The following is a 23,125-nucleotide window of genomic DNA, read 5'->3' on the forward strand; positions in this document are numbered from 1 at the left end:
GTCAATGAGCATGTTAGTTACGCTGCTGAAACGCGAGAAGTCAGCCATAATGAATCTGGCAGATTGCCTCTGTACTCGTTCAAGCTTATCAATGTCTCTTCTTATGTGAGGGGACCAGACAGGTCTTATCATGGATTGGTCTTATCATGGCATTATAACATTTCAATTTGATTTGAGTTGGGCAGGACTTAAGATTTCTCTGTAGGAATGCTTTGACTGATAGAGCTTTGGATGTGATGTTAGTAATGTGTGTGGACCAAGACAAGTCATTGATATCATAGTATAGGGGGTTATATTCACATATTTTAGGGTTGTTCAGCCACCAACCATCAACAGAAGCCATGCATGTAAACAGAAAGTCTCTCATTGCCATTATTGAACTCATTGCACACTCCTTATGCACCTATCAATGTCACACCCCTCCTACCCCAGGTCGGGCAGAAGGTGGGGATTTGTCACCCAAGCTCGTCCCCAGGGTAGGGGAATTTGCAACACGACTATCCGTACTTTTCCATACTGTTGTGATTCCCGGGATAATTAGTAGGGGATTCGTAACTCAAAGTTGTCCCCAGGGTTGGGGAATTTGCATTCTCGCATTTGCAAATCCCCTCGACCTGGGATAGGTGGGGCTTGACATTGATAGGTGCATTATAGCTAGCTAATTAACTGACTTCACATTATTTTTAAACATGCAATTATTTCCATGCTGTACAGTTGTTGTATGTATTCAGGTCATTTATATCTGTTATAATCAAAACAGAGCCTTGTCATAAATGCAGTCCTACAGAAGCGGTGCGGCTCAAATCTGTGAAGAATAAGCAAGATCAGAATATAACAGCTAGGGCACACAGCAGCAAACAGTGGATTATATAATAGCTACGCGTAACATTATGCAATATAATCTCTTACTGTATGTAATTAAAATCTGTGACATTGTCCAAAAACCATGAATTATTGGTCAAAATTGCTTCTGAGAATGTCTTGAGTTGCAAACTTTTCTCATACCCCAGACCCTCTAAAGGCAAAATCCTTTGCATTTAGGAGTGTGATTGACACACTGCAGGTGAGTCTCTTGCCCTCTACATAATCTCACTCCTTTTCAAACCAATCTCACTCATTTTCACTTATCTTCTCACTCAAAGTGATTTCCACCAGTTGAGAGCTCTTGTTTTGTATTCACTTCACTGCAATATATAACAATTACAAAGTGCTGAAACCTTCGTTCATCTACTGAACGGGTATCGACTACACAATCTTATCATATACTACGACATTTAATTAATTAAATAGGTCAATGATGTAATCGAAGATCTTGAATCTTATTGATGACTTAATACAATTTTGGAAGTCTCAATCTTGAATGTATTGAGTGATACCAGACCCTTATGAGTCAGAAACATGAGCCTATCAATGAAGTACTGTGGTACCATCGCATGTATCCAACACTATCCATAGTATAAGGAAATCCTTTGTACACGATCATTCTCCACCTAACTACACCTCAAAACCACAGATGATTATTACTAATGACCAATACATTAATTGTTTAGGAACTACATATAAAATTGGTGACAGCAATGGCTACCAGGGGAATGCAGAAGCCAGTGAAGCCTACTATCACTACTACTGAAATAAAAGAAGAGTTGGTACGGAAAGATGGTGACAATACTGGAGTGCTCGGTATGTTGGTTTGTTATCTTTGTCAACAACTTTTCTCCACCCTGCTGGACCCAGCGCTGATGGTAGTACATAATCATGTACATTATTTCATTTCCTCTTTCCTATTCTTAAGTTGCAGGCTTGCAGCAGATGGTGCTAGAGTTATGGTTTGTGTTCCCTGTTGATTTTCTATCTCCATTTGCTCTGCAACTCCTCCACTGTCACTGGTTGGGGTATTTGTTGTGATGGTGCCTGTGGTGGGCTGGGGTCCAATCCACTGGTTGATACATAGATGTTACTTCAACATCATTCCTAAACAAACTGGTGAAGAAGACAAAGACTACATTAAGCGAGTTGCTCAAATTAAAGACACAATAGCTGAGGAGGTTAAAAAAGCAAAACAGCTGTATAATAATCCAAACTTCAAGACAAACTGTCTGTTGTCCAAACCATTTCTGTACGATGGGATGGCCTTAGATGAGATAAGCTAAGCAATAGATCATGATATATTATGGGAATAACAGAACAAACTGCATTATTATTTTCAGTGGAAGCAACAAGACAAATAAAACATTTTTGACCCGCTGAGTGAAAGCCCAACTCGGTTATATTTTTCTCAAACTTCATTTTATAACTGTTTTGTTTGTCTGGAAGGAAAAACTAATGGGCTGTTTAAAAGTTTCAGCCTTATCTGGTAAGAGCTTTCAGAGTTAAAGTAATAGACAACAAGAAGAGCAAAACAATCAATTTGTATAGTGCCTATACGAAAAAAATTAGATCACACAATTGCGCTTGTGTAATAATAATATGACCACACTGCATGTTAAAGTACAAGGCTTTGTTGTAAGAAGAAATTCATCATTTAACGTGTAATAGTAAAGAAGACATTCACAAAAGTAAGTAGGGTAGCATAGGAACTTAGTTTAAGGGGATCCGTATCCTTTGTGTGAAATTTTGGTGGCAAGGGTTTTAGTATGGTATCCTATAAATGGCGAGGACAGCTTTTATGCATCAGTTTTCTTTAGTATACTAGTGAGTAAGATGTCTGCTGGCTTGAGTAATGTACATAGGCGTAGTGACCAGTAGCGTAAAGAAATGGCTTCTTTTTAATACAAATACAGCATTTCAATTAAATAAAAGAAAAAAGGATGTCTTTGCCTTGCTCAAACAATTCATATTGTGGGCAGAGAAGCAAACTTTGCCCAATCATGTGATGATGGAATTATTGCCCTTACCGAGGCAGCATTACCATGTTGAATATCAATAGCAACCTTCTGAATCACAAAACAAGTTGCCCTAATATCTCCAGACCAGGGAACCTATCTGCCGCACCAACAAATGTGCACATGATCCCCAAGCACCCAGATCTTAACACAGAGATGAGAAGTAAAAAGATGGAGTTAAAGAAGAATACTTCCTAATCTTAGCTGACTCTGCAGAGTTTGTGAGCTGGCTGGCACCACTTGCGGAAGTAGACAAATTAGATGGGGCTAGGGTGTCCGAACAGGTAAAGTGCCAGAGCAAATAGTTTTTATTGCTGTAGCTAATATTACTTGCAAAATTGTCATAGCTTCATGATACCACAAATATTAGAACTCTTGTATGTTGAAAGCTAACTACTCTTCTCTGTTACTAGGTACTAGCTAGCAGACTATACTATCATACAGCATTGTCACTACAGATCTGTAGGTGCTTCCTTCGATGCAATTTGATGCCAAGTGGTTATTTTGAAGGTGCATTTAACTCATAGTATAACTCGGTAAGTGATGATCCCACTTCTCTGAACTTGTAGTTAGCTATGAGTAGAGGGTGCATTATTTCTTCATTATCTGTGAGTGAAAGATTAGTACTTATTATTGCATACTCAATCCCAAGCATATGCCCTGTCAAAATGATATACCAACACATCACATGTTTAGAAACATTATATTCATTGCCATTTTGATAGTTGGAGAAAAATTGTACACATGGACATGTAAACACCAACTTCATAATCTTCATAACGCATGACATGACCCCAACGGAACAAAACAACAATAAAGAGCAATTGGCAGCCACAAATAAGGTAGCAAATATGTACAATATAAACTGAAATGAGCACATTGTATGAAAGTGATTACACTCCCTTTGGTACTAATAAAGAGTACATAATGACCTTATACCCCTAACTCTAATACTTTATTTATTATTATGTACTCTTGACACTAATAATAAAAGTTTTGATTTTATTAATCACTTTCAATTTTATAGAAAATATTCAACCAAGTGATCATACGTTAACAGTTATTGTTCTAAACTGTCAAAGTGTTGGTCCTAAAAGTGTTGAATTGCAAAGCTTGACTGATGATAATAAATCAGATGTATTAAAAACATGGTTGACACCTCCTGTGTCCCAGACAGTGATGTAGAAGATGATGAGGACACCAATGATCAAGACGATAACAGAGATGATCAAGATGATAGAATGGACAGCCAAGACAACAGAACATACAGTCAGGATGATCACACTGGTGGAAATGTATCATTTGGTTATCAGCCATCACTAATCCTCCTCTCTAAGTCCACCATTATCAGAAGATAAAACTAGAAAAGATGCTATGACTTATGTACACAAAGTTATTTTACCAACTCTCTTGGGTCCAGAAGAGTGGAAGAAGGTTTTTGATAAAGACACCAAACTCACTTACCGAGCACTCTACTTCAATATCATTAAACGTCGCTCTACCGAAGATGAGTCCACCTTTGTTCAAAGAGTTGGTCAGATACGACACAAGATAGCCGATGAAGCCAAGCAGGTGATGAAAGACCGTGGCGTTAACTTCAAGATCAACTCTCTCCTGTCTAAACCCTTCCTGTACAATGAGGAAGCTCTGGAGGAGCAGACCATGAGGGCCACACAAACACAACCACCAGGCCTGAAGCAGAGGACAATGGATGATTACCAATAACTGTGACTTCAGTGTTAGTGTTTTATGGGACATGTTATTTTACGATGTTATATAACATGCACATTTGAGCTTGCAGTTTGAAATGAGCAAAGAACCTATAGGTCTGGTAGATCAGCCACAGTAAAAATGACACACTGACATAATATCCAGCTTTATTTTCCGTAACATGCCAGACTGTGCTATCTTTTTGACCAAAAGTGTGCCTTATTTTCCTTTGTATGGTAATGAAGTATACTTTGCACAACACAGCCCTTATACAAATGGAGACAATAGAACGACCACAATTACCATCATTAACAAGCTGTCAACTATGTTACACAGACACGTTATCATTTTTGTAACCCCATCATAGTTCTTGGCACCATTGATGGCTGAATGCAGCCATCATGAATTTATAACAAACTACAACGTTACATTCTGAGCTATATAATTTAGCTAAAGAAAAACGCCAGCTTGCATTACTACTTAAAAACCATAACCTCATTACAAGGTACACTGTATTGTATGTTGGTAAACTACATGCTAAGTAATAGTTAGAGTTCAGACCACAGGGGTCTATGTAATTTAGTAACCCGATGACCCTGAGTGAAGCAAAGACGCTACTACAGGGCCTGAGGGTTACTAAATTATGTAGACCCCTGTGGTCTGAAGTCTAACTTCCTTTATGTAGTTATTATACCCTAACACTAGTGCTCTGCGATATACCGGTAATACTGTTTATCGTGATAAATTATCATAACCGATTATCATACCGTGACATCCTTTGATAATCAATAAATCAAAATACTGGTATATCAATGAATACCAGTATAAGATTGCTTTTAACCCAGCTAACCTTTGGTGTATAATTACCCTAATTGTTGATGGTATAGCAGACACACCCTAAACAAAAACTTAAGGTTTTCACATTACAGCACATGCCTACTTGTACTGAACTATATATTTTTGGTTTTAGGGATGCATACCGCTTCATACTATGCCCAAGAAATGATGCAATAGTTACAATAACAAGCTAACTACATATCGATATACCGCGATATTTTCCTGTTCTAATACCGTGTATTCAAATTTCAATACCGCTGAGCACTACCTAGCACTCTCGGATTCACAAGAAGTAGTTAAAATTGTCTATAGCATATGTAAAGGACCCACTGTACGTGAAGACTGGATCCCTTGTGCGTTGACAAGTATAATTGGAAATGAATTATCGCAGAGGTACTTACTTTACTTTAAAAAGAATTATCGCAGAGCAGACAATATTAGTCGTATTATACATTGCGATACATAATATATATTTTGCAATGATTAATTTTATGGTTACCCTTTCATGCTGTATCAAATGTGAAATGTTAAGGGAGGAAGTTATTGAAGTGAGACACTAACCAGGGAAGGCAGCAAGGGTCTAGTGGCTGTGTCTGCTAGTAACTGTAGCCAGTTTAGCAGTCATACAGCTCACTAGAATTGTTTCTTTAAATTATCTCAAACCCTCAAACCACAAGTATGTAGCAAATTACCAAAATATAAACTGGTCAGTTAGAAACAACACTATATTAGGAAATGCATTTTAAAGAAATATATTGTTTAAAACCACAGCAAGATTCTTGTAGCAAGATAGACGGCACGACTTGTTACAACAATGGCTAACAAGGTTTGGTACAAGCCACCTACTATCACTACTACTGAAATCAGAGATAAGTTGGTAGAGAAAGGTGGTAACGATAAAGAGTTTTTCTACATCTATGTATCAACTGGGGGGTTAGACTCTAGCATGGATCTTGTACAGCAAATAGAGGTAGACAATCAACGGGATTTGCAATCCACTGCTTCAACATCATGTGCTGCCAGTAGCCAGCCACTTTCCAAAGACAAGGATAGGCAAGATGCAATGAAGGCTGTTCATGATGAAGTATTGCCTTTAACACTTGGTAGAACAGGTTGGAAAAAAGTTGTCGATAAAGATGGCAGAGCATCCTACCGAGCACTTTATTTCAACATTATTCCACAAGATATTGATGAAAATGACAAAGATTACATTAAAAGAGTTGCTAAAATTAAAGAGACAATAACTGAGAAAGTCAAAAGAGAGAAACAACAATACAACAATCCAAACTTCAAGATAAACTGTCTCTTATCCAAGCCATTTTTGTATGATGGGATGGCATTAGATGAGATAAGTTGAACAAGCAAGAAACAGGCCATAAACACTGACAAAGTATTATCAGATTAGTAACGGGACATTACGGATTACGTTGAATTACGAGAGGTTAATTTTAATATGGTGCTTTAAAATGACTTATTATGCAAATAGTTCAAGAAATTCTATGATAGCTGGAAATAGTTCTTGCTTACTTAACTGCATGAGCACCTGGTCAGAAACATAACGTCAACTTGTTCTATAAATTATTGAATCAGGATCACATTCACATAAGCATACTTCATAATAAGAGACAGTTTTGCAAAATTAAGAATGCTTTTAACTTTCAATGGGAACAGTACATCATATGAATAAAACTCATAACACGCTCGATGTAGGAATTTCTATGGTATCATGCGTAGTAGCTAGGCAACAGCTGGTTTTTGATACAAACATTTGCCAAACTAGCTCATCCTATATAGTATGTACTAAGCTCTCAAAAACATTCAACAACTTGTGTATGTCAGACATTGGAATGATTTAAAAATTTTTTTGCAAGTCAAACAGTAGTACCAGTTATGTGTAATTTCATCTATTTTGTTTAAAGTTTCCACCATACAATTCCCATGGGAAGCCACAAAAGTGTAAATGGTCTGGTATGGGTTTTCCCTAAACCACCTCTACTAATCAGCTGAAATATTATTTTTCTTGAGAAAATTCTTTTTTTCTCATAAATCAGCTCAATTTGGCCCCTTTTCTGTTACACCTTTTCAGCTATAAGTCACTAAGTCTGAAATTAGGTTAGGTAATCCCAAGGTTGCAGCACATGTTGCTGTCAGACCTTCAGTGCTGGTCACTGTAAAGCACTAATAACAATAACAATGTGAATATAGAATAGACCACTTCATCACTAGCATACCACTGAACCAATCACTTCAAGTTTGAAGCGTATTACCCACGAAACTGAACTAGTGCTGAGAAGCATGGAGTAGAAGCCACGGAGTGTGTGGGGTCATTTTATGTTCACTTTGATACAACGGAACACCACTTATCACAAACACCCTGTACAACATCCATACCTGGGGTATCCACCAAGTAGACTAATGGATCACGTGATACCTAATAGAGAAGGACGAGGATGGTCAGCGGTAACAATGGCCAACTATGTAATCTTGCTCTGTACTGCTCTTGTTACTCCTGCTAGTGCCCCCACTGGAGCTATCTTAGCTAAATATGGGACAACCAGGTAGATAGTGACATGTACATGTTCCATACACAAACATGCACTATGGTCACAACACATAGAAAACACAAACAACACTACAGATACGCATTATTGTGAGGACGTAACACTATTATACACATAACACTGTACACACTAGTTAAATGCGTACCTATACCACTAAGAGGTTCAGACAAAACCACTCTCATAGAGAAGAGCTGTACAATAATGTATACACTTATGAATAGTTTAATAGTAATAGAACAGTCAACTACTCTAATAGAACAGTCAGCTATTACAATACACTGCAGTTGCATATACTCAACACCTACTTGTCAAGCATTAAAATTTAAAGAGGAGGTAAACTTTAGATGTGCAAGTAAACAACAGGTCCAACCTCTCCTTAAAAAGAAACCTCTCCTTAAAAAGAAACCCCTCCACCAATTCACAGTCTCACACACACATACTGTACATACATTTCTTCAGATAACATCTCCTCATGGCATTAATAAAAGATGATTTTCCAATATTTGGTGTACCTAAGACCATGATACTTATCCCCTGTAAATATAAGGATCACATGATCTCACATGACCCCTACATGCTTACTTTCTTGGGTACCACACCCCCTGCCAAATCAACCATACATGGTAATATCTGTGGAGTATATATTATAACATTCCTAGGTACTATATTCACATTGAACTGATAATTAAGAAAACAACTAGTGATTTTTATATTGTTGGATCACACGTTGTGAAGGGCTAAACAACATATAGGCTTTGTTTGGTTAATTAGGATGATGACATATGAGACCCTTCATATACCCTAAGGAAATCAGTGCTATATTTTAAAGCACTGTGTATGGAAAATACATATACAACATGAGGGTGTGTGTGTTGTGTGCGCATAGTGTGTGTGTGTGCATCTGTAGTGTGTGTTGAGATGGTAACACAGCACAAGGTGAAGCCAAGTGTCTTAAGTGTTGTATTTTTCATAAACATATTATGTAGATGGTGTTATATTGTACTTCATGGTCATCTTGCTCACGAATGCCTATCTTGAATACTTGAACTGCTTCAATTTTTGGCCAGAAAGTGTTCTATTTTTCTAGTCACAGAACAAACTGGTCAGGTTAGTTCAGCAATTTATAATGTCATGCATGTGATTAATCATGCTGTTTAAGTGGGGTTGTTTTCGTAACACCCCAATTATTCACACATGTGCAGATGCAGTACAGTAATGTGTAAAAACTGTCTATACAGTATGGAAAATATATAGTACATGTTGGCGCTTTGATCTCTCCCACACAAAGTAAAATTTTAGTAAAATTAGTAGTCCATCATGTGATTCGTGCAATCTCACCATTGCTTGATTTGCTATTCTTCGCGAATCCTGAATCCCAAGCTGCATCACATGATTACAAACATGGCTGATGGAGTTGAGATAGTATTCTATAAGCTATCCAGTTCAACTATCTATTTGTCTCTATCGGAATAGAAATCCACCTGTCCATGCACATTGCTATGTCAAGTATTGGTGGATGAGAAATTATTTAATAACTATACACGCATGCATTCAGAGATTCTGCAATATCCATGCAAGCGAATACGCTATATTGGAATTTTACATACCTGCATGCACTTATATACTACCCATACAAATAACCATATACACCTTTCTCCCCACCATTGCACATTTGCACTCCAATACATTATATACTCATGCAGAAGTATCGATGTGAAAAAAAATAATTTAAAAGCAGTTGGTGAGTATCCAAGTACACGTGAACTTATAAGGGGCAACACAGTATGCAAGGATCTTGTAATGTACACATTGTTCAGTGTTGAGACACAAATGTCTTCCTTGCACTTGCCTTTCCCAGATACCATGTGGTCAAGAGTGAATAACTCTTGATGTGGTCTTATCATAAACCACATCATTGTCAGGTACTACATGTTTAGACTCTCTATCATTGGTGAACTTATAGCTACAGTATATACTCAGAAAGACATATCCTGGATGATGTCACACACATATACACATGTGCTCACAGATGGCAATTAGGTACATAGAAAATACACAATGTGACACTATAGATTCTGCTACTCATCAAGTTGACCAGCTCCCAATAAATTAAGTGATTATAAAACTACTATATACATCATTTGAGGTCATCAATATTGTCCAGGGTGATCCTACCCAGTTTACCATCTCTGTACTTGACTATCATGTACTGAGCTGCTCTTGGGTAGTCTATCCTCCCACCTAGTAGTGTAGTAGAGAGAATACATCACCGATGCATGTAGTTACCAAAGTGAGAGGAAAATTATTTAGCAACAAACCAGCATGGCTAGGGATTTAAATGCTTTTCAGATTATATCCTCCTTATTGCAATAAGTTACAAAATTTTTAGTTTTCCCTTACACTTGTTTGTTAACTTTTTTGTTATACAATTCATCATTAGTGAACTTCTAACACTGCATCAAAAAGCTATGCTAAACAGTTACATTGTTTATTATGGGGGAACTGACATTTTGCAGAAATTATCCTCATAATACATACATTCACAGCTTGGCAGGATTAGTAGACCCAAAAGTGCATTCAGTACACCCAAAATATTTGCTACAAAATTTGCCTGTTACCTTTGCATAACTCATTAACAACTAAGGCTATGGGCCTAACTTTTTCAAACATTTACTTCAGCCCAACAGGTGCCTTTTGTCATACTGCTGTACATAAAACAGGTGCATTGCCACAAAACCATGGGTGTGTCACCACAAATCAACATCTTGCTCTGTTAGCAAAAAGAAATGGTACACAAAGAATGCATGCTCTGGTCAAGTTATTTTGAACTGGGAAGATGCAAACTTCATCCTACTATATAGAACTAACATGCTGTATTGTAATCAAAGTTACTGATCATAATCCATTAATAATTTTAACTACCAATATTTGTGTAATGCTATTTTTCCATGTATTATGTACTTGTAACCAATGACAATAATGACGAATAATAATGTGCTTGATGGGTATATATGTCACACACTGTGATGCTGTATGCTGTGTACACCTGTTACCTTTCATTAAAGCTCCTATTCTCTTGGCAATACATCTCAACACATTATCAATATCATCACTAGGAGCATCCATGTTGAAGTGTGTGATGTAACTGGATCACATGATATCATGTAGCTGCATCACGTGACATCATGTGACTCACTCAAATTTTTCATGTTTATTCAGTGTATATAACACATAGTCAGCGATCAGTTCCAGACCAACAGAATAGTCCCTCAACATTCCTGTAGTACACAATATTAAAACAGGGTACTATGGGGGGTATGTTTACTGACCAGTTATAGCTAACTTCATCCCTACTTCAACACTGTCAATTCTTGGCTCTAATATTCCTAGAAGAGATCAACAGTATGGTAAGACACTAAAGCCAACTCTAACAAGTCATGACTATATGCAAGCATACACCATATAGCAGGTTTAGGGTATGCAGTATACTATGAGAAGACATTTTTTTTGTAAACACTAAACTACTGGAGCAGTAAAAATGCTGTGAATATATCTTTGGATACTATGACATGTTGAAAGCATATAAATTTAGAGGATAAGTTAAAAATGGTGGAGAACATTACTAAATGGTGATAACAACATTAACCACTTTGCTGTGTGTGTCAATAGCTGGAAAAGACTATGACAAAGAACACAAGTTCCACTACAATTCATTTTTGGGCAACTCATGCACTGCCATAAGAAGCAGCAACACATCGGGTGTAGTAATGTCAGTCCTATGTCCAGGAGGGTAGAAGATCTTGTCAACAAAATTTCTAAATTGACATAACAACACTTTTTTCAGCACTATTACAACATGACACCACAAGATAGCTCAGAATCTCAAAATCAACTGATTTTCTTCAAAACTATTACTATATAATTTGCAGGTCCTAAGGTAGCAGTCAAGTAGGAAAGGGAAAGTCTTTTAAAGACTGCAAGGGCATTTGTCCTAGCAAACTGTTAGTTGGCCGGACATGAGCCTAAGATGGTCGGACGTTGCAAGGAATGGAAGTACAAGTGTTATCATACAGTACAACCTATCATACAGCACGGTAGTGCCGTACATTAGGGATCATGGCTTTTCTGGCAAAAAAAAATTCATCAAAAACCAGCTTCACAACACCATCCTGGCACCTTGGCAGTATTGGTTAGGTATAACCAAGCCCAAAAGGGCCTTCAGTACAATCCTAAAGGCTTTCAATAAATTGTTACAAATTAAAAAATATATAATCAATGGAATTTTCTACTAACTACCTGCCTACCTTCAGGCAAGTGTAATCCAATAACGGCTAAGGCTATGGGCTTGATTTTTTCATCATTTGATGTCGCTTCATCCCGAGACATGCCTTTTGGCATACCGCAGTATGTACAATGCACGCATCATAGACTTACTTTTGTCTTCCTTTGTGTCCCATTTCTTTGTGCTGACAGCCCTAGGTGTTGATTCGCGGTAGCGCGATGCATGGCTTCCATTTGTAAATGGGAATCGTCTGTATTTTCCGTGGTGACTGGATTGATTGCAGAGGCGATTCTAACACTGTTCTTCGTTTGCAATGCTGTGTAACGGGCTGAACATGGCTGAAGGCGAAGCGTAATGGCCACTGCACTTTCTAGACAGTAATTGATAGTTGGGGGTGTGCGAATTGTCATATTTTTGGATCGTTGCAGAGGCACTTTTACTGTAGTGCTATGTAACGGGCTGAACATAGCTGAAAGCGAAGCGTAATGGCCACTGCACTTTTGAAGCAGCATTTGATAGCTGGGGCGTGTGTTCAGGCGACTGACACCATAGTCTCGCATGGCCTGACCACTTTTTCTCGGCATGGTGCTTATCGATTGCATTATAAGTACCTGCTTGAAAAAGGCAGCACTTATAATGCAATTGATAAGCACCATGCCGAGAAAAAGTGGTCTGGCCACGCGAGACTAGCTGGCACCATCCTTTCTTTTGATGTGGCATGCATGGGTTCACCAGTCACAATAATGTTACAAATAAGTAAACAAACAAGTTTAAGGAAGAATTTTAAGTTCGATTAGTGATCATAGAAAAAAAAGTAGGGAAACAAGAGATGTCACCTACACCTGCAGATATACTAGTGAACATTTATCCCTAATTCAGTCTTGGTCTTGGGGGTATAGACTGAATTAGGGATTAAATGTTCACTAGTATATTTGCAGGTGTAGGTAACCTCCCTTGTTTCCCTACTTCTTTTTTCTATGATCCCTAATCGAACTAAAAATTCCTAATTTTCCTTAAACTTGTGGCACTAAAATAGAAAGCCCTCTCCCAAGGAAATCTTGATTAGATACTCAAATAATCTGGTTATCTTAACTACATGCCACAGTAACATTAAATGCATTGATGTTTTTATTTCTTCAAATATTGTAGATGTACGAGCTGAAGTAGTACATGAGCAGATGACCGAGAGACACTGATAGAGCTCAGGCATGCACCATAATTATTCTCCCTCCTAAATAATAGTTGCATCCACACAAATGAAATAATGGTACAAACATACAGACTAATATAGAATTCTGATACTTGCTTGCATACAACATACAGTATGTGACATCCAACTAGAAATACAAAGTAGTGATCAGATGATTGCTGGAACCAATTTGGATATAGGCATACAGCCTAGGTAGCCCTGGCAATGTGATTTTGCCATAATAACAATATCATGTGACTTCTCAGTCATCTTGGGGCTGTGGATGCAGTATTCAGTCCAAAGCTCAAGCCACTGTCTTATAATATACTTTGTAAACTTCTTACCTTTGTTGTTAGTTAATATTATTGCAGCATTTCAGTGTTAGCTAATTCAGCTGATAATTCATCAATTGCTCTGTTAGAGTATTTCAATCATTTTGTGGAGGAATAATCCAGCAATGCTACAATTCAAACAGTGCATACAAAGAAGCATTTTGGTGACATTTATTAAGATAATGAGCTTTATCAGCCATTTTCTATTGGTTATTTCCATCCCACTTTCCACCAGTTCCCATCCTTACCTATTTCCAGAGAATTCAGCCATGTATTGTACACTACTACAATGGCTAGATAACTAGACTACTGCTACTAGGTATTTCCATATATAGGAACGTAAGGTAAGTTGTCACATGATCAGGCAATCACTGCCCAACTTAATTTGTTTTGCTGGACAAAAGCCTTATGTGCTCAGTATATAGACTGACTATTATAATCCCCTCTGGTAGTGTGTGTTGTGTGTGTGTGTAGTGTGCGTGTGTAGTGTGCGTGTGCTTAACATATTTAGTAAATCAACTAAACCAATTTTAACTATGGCCTGGGTTTCAATTAAACAAGCAGTGTTGGTGTGGTAACAACTTCCACTGTAGTTTATGTTGCTATCAGCTTTTACTGACAAAAACTACAAGATCATATCCTTAAATAGCAGAGTTTTGGAATACCAGAAGGCTTGTTTGGCATCTGTGTACCATAATTCAATGTAGTGTTAGTCACATTTCATATAAAGCACTCCTTATACGTTACTGTATACAAACCCTTGCAGTGATTCACTTACTAATGTTACCACACCTACCACAGGAATATACCTAAAAATAACATTGGTTAATTGGCATACCATTTATGGCTACATTAGGGAAATACCATGGTTTCTAAAAATAGCCAGATGTAACAATGAACAAGAAAGTAGTATAAATAAGCAAGGAGGGACAACTACAAGTAGATTGGGACAAGAGAATGGCTTACAACACGAGACCAAAGCTACAGAGCATCACTACTGCTGATATCTTGGCAAGACTAAAAGAGAAGGGTGGTGATAATACAGAATTCTTCTACCTCTATGTGTCAACAGCTGGTAAAGAGCAGAGAAGGAAACAAAAGAGGACACGATCTCTTCTAAAAGGACAACAACTTTTGTCGTTCACTCCTCAGAGAAATCAAACAGAAAGGGATGATCCAGCAGAGGATGATGATGAAGATGATGGCACAGGCAATCAAGACAATGATTATGATATTAGTATGGATAATCAAGATGATGAATTAGATGATTACGTGGATGATCAAGGAGACAGATTAGATGGTCAAGGTCATCAAAGTGGTGCAAACATAACATCCAGTACTCCCCAACCATCAGCAGCCTCACAGTCACTAACACAAGATAAGTCTAGACAAAAAACAATGAGTTATGTCCACAATACCATCCTACCACTGGTCTTGCAACCAAAAGGATGGAAGAAGGTTGTAGACAAAGATACCAAAGTGACCTACCGAACACTCTATTTCAACATTATCGAAAAATACTCTGATGATGAGGATGTAAATACCTTCACTAAACGAGTTGGTAAGATACGTCACAAAATAGCTGAAGATGTTCAGAAGAAAATGGATGAACATCAAGTAAACTTCAAGATCAATTCTCTCCGGTCCAAACCATTCCTGTATGATGAAGAAGCTCTTGATGAGCAGTCCATGAGTGTTACACAAACACAACCACCAGGCTTGAAGCAGACAACACTGGATGATTATCAGTGACAGTAATAACTGTGACTTCAGTGCTAGCGATGTTTTACGGAATATGTTGTTTTATGGTGTTGTTAGATTGGGCAAAAACATAATTATTACGTTCCAGTTGTTTCATTATTTTTTCTATGATCCCTAATCCATAATGCCCTTTTCCTTCTACTTGTACACTATATAGCTCATAAAAGCAATGAATAATATGTTTCCCTGTGACCAAACATGGGATATGTTGATGTATCATTTTGACAGGTTGGGGATTGGAGGTGCTACACTGAGTACTAATCTTTCACCAACAGAAGGTGAAACAACAGGGGCTGCAGATATACTAGAGGACAACTAAACCCCTACTCTATAACCATGACTGAATAAGGGATCAAATGTCCACTAGTATATCTGCAGGTATAGGTAAACCTTTCTACTTTTTAGCTAGTTCCCTTGTTTCACTACTCTTTTTTCTTTGATCCGTAAAATTCCTACTGTACTTGTCTGCATGTTTACTCCTTTATAACACGATAATGACTACTGAATGAGCGCAGCGTGCCATAAAATTCATTTTGTGTTTGAACATGTGTCCCAACAATTGATTATGTACTGAAAAGTGAAGTGGCCAGTATGCTTCATTTTCAGCTATGCTTTTCCCACAAAAATGAAGAACAGTATAAGAAGCAACTCTACCAGCCACTATGGAATATGAGTAATAGCATTATAGCTAGTCAACAGAACCACAGGGAAGCCGTACCATGCTTCGACATCTTGTGTTGTCAGTGAAAAGAAGTGGAACACAAAGGAGGACAAAGGTAAGTCCACGATTGTACGTACAAGCATAACTTGACAATGGATAAGGCTATGGGCTTGACTTCTTCACTGTTCGACATTGCTTCATACCAAGACATGCCTTTTTGCCAATTACAGTTGGCTGGAGGAATCAGTTAGTTAGTCAGTCAGCGTAAAATACAGAAAATGTTTAACAGTCAATAGAAAATGGTGGAAGGGTTTGGGATCTGTCTGATGACATTTCTGGGCTTAGTTACACTTAACCAACACTCAAGCTGTCATGAAGGAAAATTGAGGCTAGTGTTAGGTTGCCAGAAAAGCCCATATCTGATCCCTAATATACAGTAGCTACTATTGTACTGTATGATAGCTTGATAGGCTACAGACCACTCTTATAATTGAACTCTATGGTCAATTTAGGGAAAAAAATTATATACATGAACACAAAAAACATATAGCATAATAAATTTTCCCTCGGACAATCAGTACAGATTATAATGTGGGCACATACAGTTACATTGTATGAGGTTGTCTACAGAGGGGAGATAGTTACAAAATATGTCAAATTTTGATTCTAGTAGAAAAAATATGAAAACTTAATTTCTTGTGGTATTTGAGTGAAACATTCTATATCAGAATTGTTTATATTTCACTCCAGTTTTAACCTTCAAGCAACAGCTTTGTCTGGATAATTTCATTAAGGTATATCCATAATATATTTGGATTAGAAACTCTGCAAAACTAGTTAGACAATATATTAGAACATCTTAATTGTGGCTATTAGAAGCATCTTCCAATTTTAATATGACAGTTCTGCACTCCATAATGTACAGACAAAACATCTGATGTGACATCACATAAATGGTATGTATACTTTTACTGTGATTTTGACAAGTGATGTATCACCAGTAGTTAACTTGACTTCCTGAGTGTACTGATCTAAGATTTAGCATGTTGGGCATGGTAACTACATCCACTGATTATCACAAGCCCTTGTATTATAACTTGGGTGCTTGACAACCTAGACTACCACTCGAAAGTGCATGATTGGGCCGAGGTTAAAACAATTCTGTAATTGTGAAATATCAGTACCACATGTTACTTGAAAGTAACAAGCAGACAAACATTAACTGTGTTAGTAGTTAGAATGTCTTGTACTGTTGTTACCACAACACCTCAGGTATGTGGTTAAAAACAACTCTGGTTGATTGGTGATACCATTTATGGCTACAAGGGAATTACCATGTTTACTAAATATAGCTATCTATGATCGACATAATGCTGCCCCTCTTCTGCTGCCTATGCACTGACATGGATGAGTGGTGTGTGAAGAAGCAGCTAAGGCATGCCTCTAGGAAATTTTTGAAAATTTGATGCTCTGAGAGTGCATTTGGCAACAATTTTAGTGTGAAAAATAAATATTTACAAAGTCTATATTTATGGAGTATTGAGCAGGCACATCACTTATTATAGGCACGCTCCCGCAATAATTAATTGGAATACTCAACTGTTACATATTCATTTTTCAAAGGGGTTTCCGTGGAAACCTTGAAACCCCCCTAAATCCGCCACTGCATACAGTCAAGATGATCAAAGTGGTGCAAATGTATCATGCCAACACATTCCTCCTCTCTAAGTCTGCCATTGTCAAAGGATAACACTAGAAAAGAAACCATGAATCATGTACACAAAGTCATTCTACCATCACTCCTGGGTCCAGAAGAGTGGAAGAAGGTTTATGATAAGGACACCAAACTCACCTACCGAGCACTCTACTTCAATATCATTAAACATCGCCCTACCAAAGATGAGACAACCTTTGTTCAATGAGTTGGTGAGATATGACACAGGATAGCCGATGAAGCCAAGCAGGTGATGAAAGACCGTGACATTAATTTCAAGATCAACTCCCTCCTGTCTAAACCCTTCCTGTACAATGAGGAAGCTCTAAAGGAGCAGACCATAAGGGCCACACAAAAACAACCACCAGGCTGGAAGCAGAGGACACTGGATGATTACCAATAACTGTGACTTCAGTGTTAGTGTTTTACGGAACATGTTATTTTACAGTGCTGTATATAACATGTACATTTGAGCTTGAAGTATGAGACAAGGAAATGACATCTAGAAGTTTGGTAGACCAACCATGTATTCTGTACAAAACAGCACACGAACACAGATAACACAGTGAGTTAGTTGCATTGAAAACTTTATATCTATAGCTCTATAGTAGTGTGGTTGGGGGTAGGTAAAAGCAGTGGACCTGGGGACCCACTGGAATCCAACTCTTCTTGGAATTTTATACATTCTATACTTGTACTAGGTACCTCTGCAAGTATGGCCAGTCCACTTTTCCCCAGTCAATGCGGCGTCTCGTATGATGTTTACTGTATATGTAAAAAGTTTCGAGGTAGAAAACTTTTGTAGATGAGCAAATATGGCAAGATTTGGAGGAAAACTTCCGTAGCTAGGCAGTTACTATAGCTAATTATTAGCATAATTGCTGGATCCAGAGGAAAATTTTCGTAGGTGAAAGGTGATCTATGAAAATTTTCCACCTCGAAAATTTTTACGTATACAGTACACCAAATAGAAATTATAAGCGCCTTTGAAAAGTGTCTGAAGCTGACTGCATTAATTATAGGTCACTCACCTGCTGCACAATGAGCATACTAGTCTATTACGGTACTGCCCAAGCGCAATGTTGCACTCGCTCGCACACACAACTTTACTCGAGATTTTAAAATAAATGCTAATTAAGGGGCGTGGCAAGTGTTTCGCTTGCGATTCTTGTGAATGAAACAGTTGCCATGCTACTTAATTAGTGATTTTTTGAATATCGAGCAAAGTTGTGTGTGCGAGTGAGTGCAATGTTGTGCTTGGGCAGTACTGTATGTCGCTTAGCTACCAGAGTAGTTTAGAAACATTGTGCAAATGCACCATGATGTATGAAGAGCTGCTGGAACTTGCTTAGCTTGGCTTAGCTAGTAATTTATATAATACTAGCTATTTCCCCAGAATATTTGTTTGCACAATGTTTCACATAATAGACTAGTATGCTCATTGTACAACAAGCAAGTGACCTACGTATAATTAATATAGTCAGCTTCAGACACTTTTTCAGAGACACTTATAATTTTTAATTGATGTAAACATCATGCGAGACACCTCATTGACAGGGGAAAAGTGGACTGGCCTTACTTGCAGAGGTACCTAGTACAAGTATAGAATGTACAAGAAGGGTTGGATTCTTGTGGGTCCCCGGGTCCTTGGTCCCTGGGTCCACTGTTTTACCTACCCTGTGGTTGGTTATGTACATATGTATGTGAAACCATATGTCTGACAAAGTTTACTGTCATGGCTTCATTGTTACAAGTTGCCTTCTTAGTTGTGTATACTGATGGAGTTAGGGCAAGCATTATAGATTAGCTATTGATGATGAAGCTCCTGTCCAGGATAGTTGCTACACAGTGTTCCTATGTATACTGTCTACCACTGTAACTCTAACATACGTGTAGTACCTGGCTGAAACATTGTGTAGTTTTCATTGTTCTACATAAGAACAGTAAAAAAAATATATATATATTCAAGATTAAGTGTGAACATGATGAGTTTTCACTCAACTGGGAAAAATGACACATTTAGCAATCTGATAGTTTAGAAAGGTGACTTTATTACACAGTGACCATAAAAGCAAGTGTTACGTATATGAAAATAACAACAAATTTGGAAGTTGGCTGGTTTAGCAAAGTGGCTTTGACAATAAAAGTGGTCAACTCCTGAAGCTACATTAACTCTTCCTCAAAATCTTTCATGGTATGCTCAGTTTCCTAATTACAGCACGAGATCTCTCATGACTAAAACATCTCACAGAGAGGATATATAACATGAAACATTTACATATATAATATAGATAACCAATCCAGACACATTGATTCAATTTTAGATTGGGATTCCATATTCAGCATATCCCAATCCTCCACACAACAGATACACAAAACATCACAAAGAACAAATACCCATGCAGCAAGCCCCACTATATGATAAGCTGAATATTGCTTCATGCAACCCTTTCACACCTCAGATCAAAGGAATTCCAGAGGATACATGTACCATGTATACCTCTTTACTGGGATACAACTAAATGTATACCAGTGTATTGATCGAGATGTATCCTGGGAAAGTTCAAAAAGAGAAAGCCACTTTCATCAAAGCAAGCATGGCCTTGATGTGGATGAGGTATAGTGGTACTATCCTGTTTGTTTTACAAAGGCTCAAACTGAAATCCATTACGGGAACAAATTAATGCTCACACGACTATTATCATGAGTTGGAGTTTGGCAACAAGAAGCACTGAGATGGAGGCGTTTCAGTATCCTTGCCATTCTACAAGTTGGGAAACATTAGTTAAAGGCGAGAACTAGTCTTATAGCGCATTCACAGGCACTTTGACATATTTTCGAACACAGATCACACACCCTATTACAGTTGACCACTCTATAACAAACCTTACCACTTTAGGCCTTTAGTATACCTTACAAGAAGTCTTTAAATACAATGGCATTAAAACACTTGCAATTCCCCAAGATTCCCCCTACTCAACTTCTTCAGTGATATTCTTAGGACTAGTCAGTTCATATTATGATACAGTACAGTGGTACTGTTATTAGGGCTGAGTGATTGTCACATTTTGCTACTTCCACGATTGTACAATGCAACATATCACAATTATGATAACTATCATGATGGTATAACTTCACATGGATCAATCAGCATGCACAACTTTGTATAACTTATTTAATAAAATGTGCAATTGTGTACAACCTGTTCGACACAATTAAGGCCATAGGCAGCTACAGTTTAATACAAACAGCATAATGATGATAGTGGTATCCTTAGAATTCAACAGTTTCTTTAAACTACATAGTAAGATTTATTCACACAATGAACTGTATCAGGGCTTGTTTTCCGGATCGTGTTCTTCCACGACAGCAGTGTTGGGACAGTTACTTTGTAAAAGTAACTAGTTACATATTACATATTACTTACAATTGAACTATTTAGTTGCAGTTACATATTACCAATAAAATAAAGTAACTATAATAATATTACATATTATATTACTTTGTGTCCACAGCCTCAAGTTGTCACGTGTGAAACTACCACCTTATCATGTGACATGATTGCATTGTTGGGCAATGTGCAAATCTTGGTTATAAGTAAGAAGCTGGTGAATAAGCTTCATTCAGTAGGCTTCACTATTTCGTTGTGGCTAGGCGTTACTCAGTGGATTACTAACGAGATTAGTAACTTCGTTACTTATAGTAATAATATTACATAATATTAGACTCGCTACAGTAACTATATTACTTAGGTAACGTGTTACATTAGTAAGTAAAGTAACTTGAGTTACATTACCTGTTTTTATAGCGTATTTCGTTGTATTACTTAGTTACCACAAAAGTAATAATATTACATAACGCGTTACATAAGTAACACGTTACTCCCAACACTGCATAACAGTATGTGCTGAATATACTAATACACATTTGTATGTGATGTCACAACATTACGATTATCTATAATACATATCGACATCACGATGTTCAAAGACAATCACGATTAATCCCACAATCGATATAATCTCCCTGCCCTAACTGTTGTTAGGTATCATGAAGAACTGGGCTTTTCTAGCCAAAAATATCACCCTAAAACCAGCCTCAATTTCCATTTATGACAGCTTGGCAGCATTGGTAAGGCACAGCCAAGTCCTTCAAACAAACCCCAAGCCATTCCAAAAAGTTCTATGGAATTTTTAAATGTTTCTATCCAAACAGAATTTTATGCTACCTGACTGACTAACTGACGCCTCCAGCCAAGCATAACTCAACAATGGATAAGGCTACGGGCTTGATTTCTTCACTGTTCGATGTTGCTTCATCCCGAGATGTACCTTTTCACCAACCGTAGTATGTACAATCAGACATCATGGACTTGCCTTTATCCTGCTTTGTGTTCCAGTTCTTTTTGTTGACAACACAAGGCGCCAATTTGCAATAGCACGATGCAGCTTCCCTGTGGCGGCGTTGGCTATTATGCTTATCACCTGTATTTTCCATAGTGACTGGATTGATTGCGGAGATGCTTCTTGTACCGTCATGTGTTTGTAACACTGTGTAACAGGTGAAACATAGCTGAAAACAAATTGTAATGGCTACCTCCCTTTCCATTATGTAATTGATTGTTGGGGCACGCGTTCTGATGCAAAATTACTTTCATGGAATTCCTGAAGCCATTCTTTTTTTTTTTTAATGCGATTCATTTGCCATTAAAAAGTAAACAAATAAAAGTAGATGTGAACGATTTAATGTCCACTAGTATATCTTAAGATATAGGCAACCTTCCTTGTTTCACCACTTTTTAGCTAATCCTTTGTTTCACTACTTTTTATTTTTTTGATTCCTAATCCAATTCAAAATTACTTCTACTTGTAACAAATGTAGTTAGTGTTACGTGCTTCCTAGTCATAATCAAATCTTTCAGGCATGCATATAAAATGAATCCAGTGGTTACACTTGTATTGGCATGGGTGATTATCCACTAGACACAGGCTATTAGCTTGAAACAAAAGTGTTACATATTAGCTGTAACATGGGAACTTGGGATTAGCCTGATAATATGCTGCAGCCCTTGGGCTTTGGGCATACATATAGTGTCAGGCAAATTCCTCGTGTCCATGTTACATCTATTACTTGGACCAGTGTTCATCTCCTTATAGGGAAAACAGTTACATTACAACTAATAATTCATGTAGTGTA

General features: G+C 37.6%; 2 protein-coding genes across 2 annotated transcripts in view; one reads left to right on the forward strand and one right to left on the reverse strand.

Moving 5' to 3' along the window:
* The window catches only part of LOC136255469 (WSCD family member CG9164-like), a 109,022-nt gene that overhangs the window by 60,142 nt on the left and 25,755 nt on the right, over positions 1 to 23,125 (forward strand). The window lies entirely within an intron of this gene.
* Positions 9,931 to 23,125, reverse strand: part of LOC136255656 (mitochondrial ribosome-associated GTPase 1-like) — a 36,857-nt gene continuing 23,662 nt past the window's right edge. Inside the window, exons 9-12 of the mRNA XM_066048461.1 lie at positions 11,320 to 11,376; positions 11,187 to 11,268; positions 11,044 to 11,135; positions 9,931 to 10,231 (exon numbers count right to left, since the gene is read on the reverse strand). Of these exons, the coding sequence (XP_065904533.1) occupies positions 10,128 to 10,231; positions 11,044 to 11,135; positions 11,187 to 11,268; positions 11,320 to 11,376 (335 nt within the window). The 3' untranslated portion in view covers positions 9,931 to 10,127. The remainder of the gene's footprint in view (positions 10,232 to 11,043; positions 11,136 to 11,186; positions 11,269 to 11,319; positions 11,377 to 23,125) is intronic.

Source organism: Dysidea avara, chromosome 5 (genome assembly GCF_963678975.1).
Source record: "Dysidea avara chromosome 5, odDysAvar1.4, whole genome shotgun sequence".
Taxonomy (NCBI): Eukaryota; Metazoa; Porifera; class Demospongiae; order Dictyoceratida; family Dysideidae; genus Dysidea; species Dysidea avara.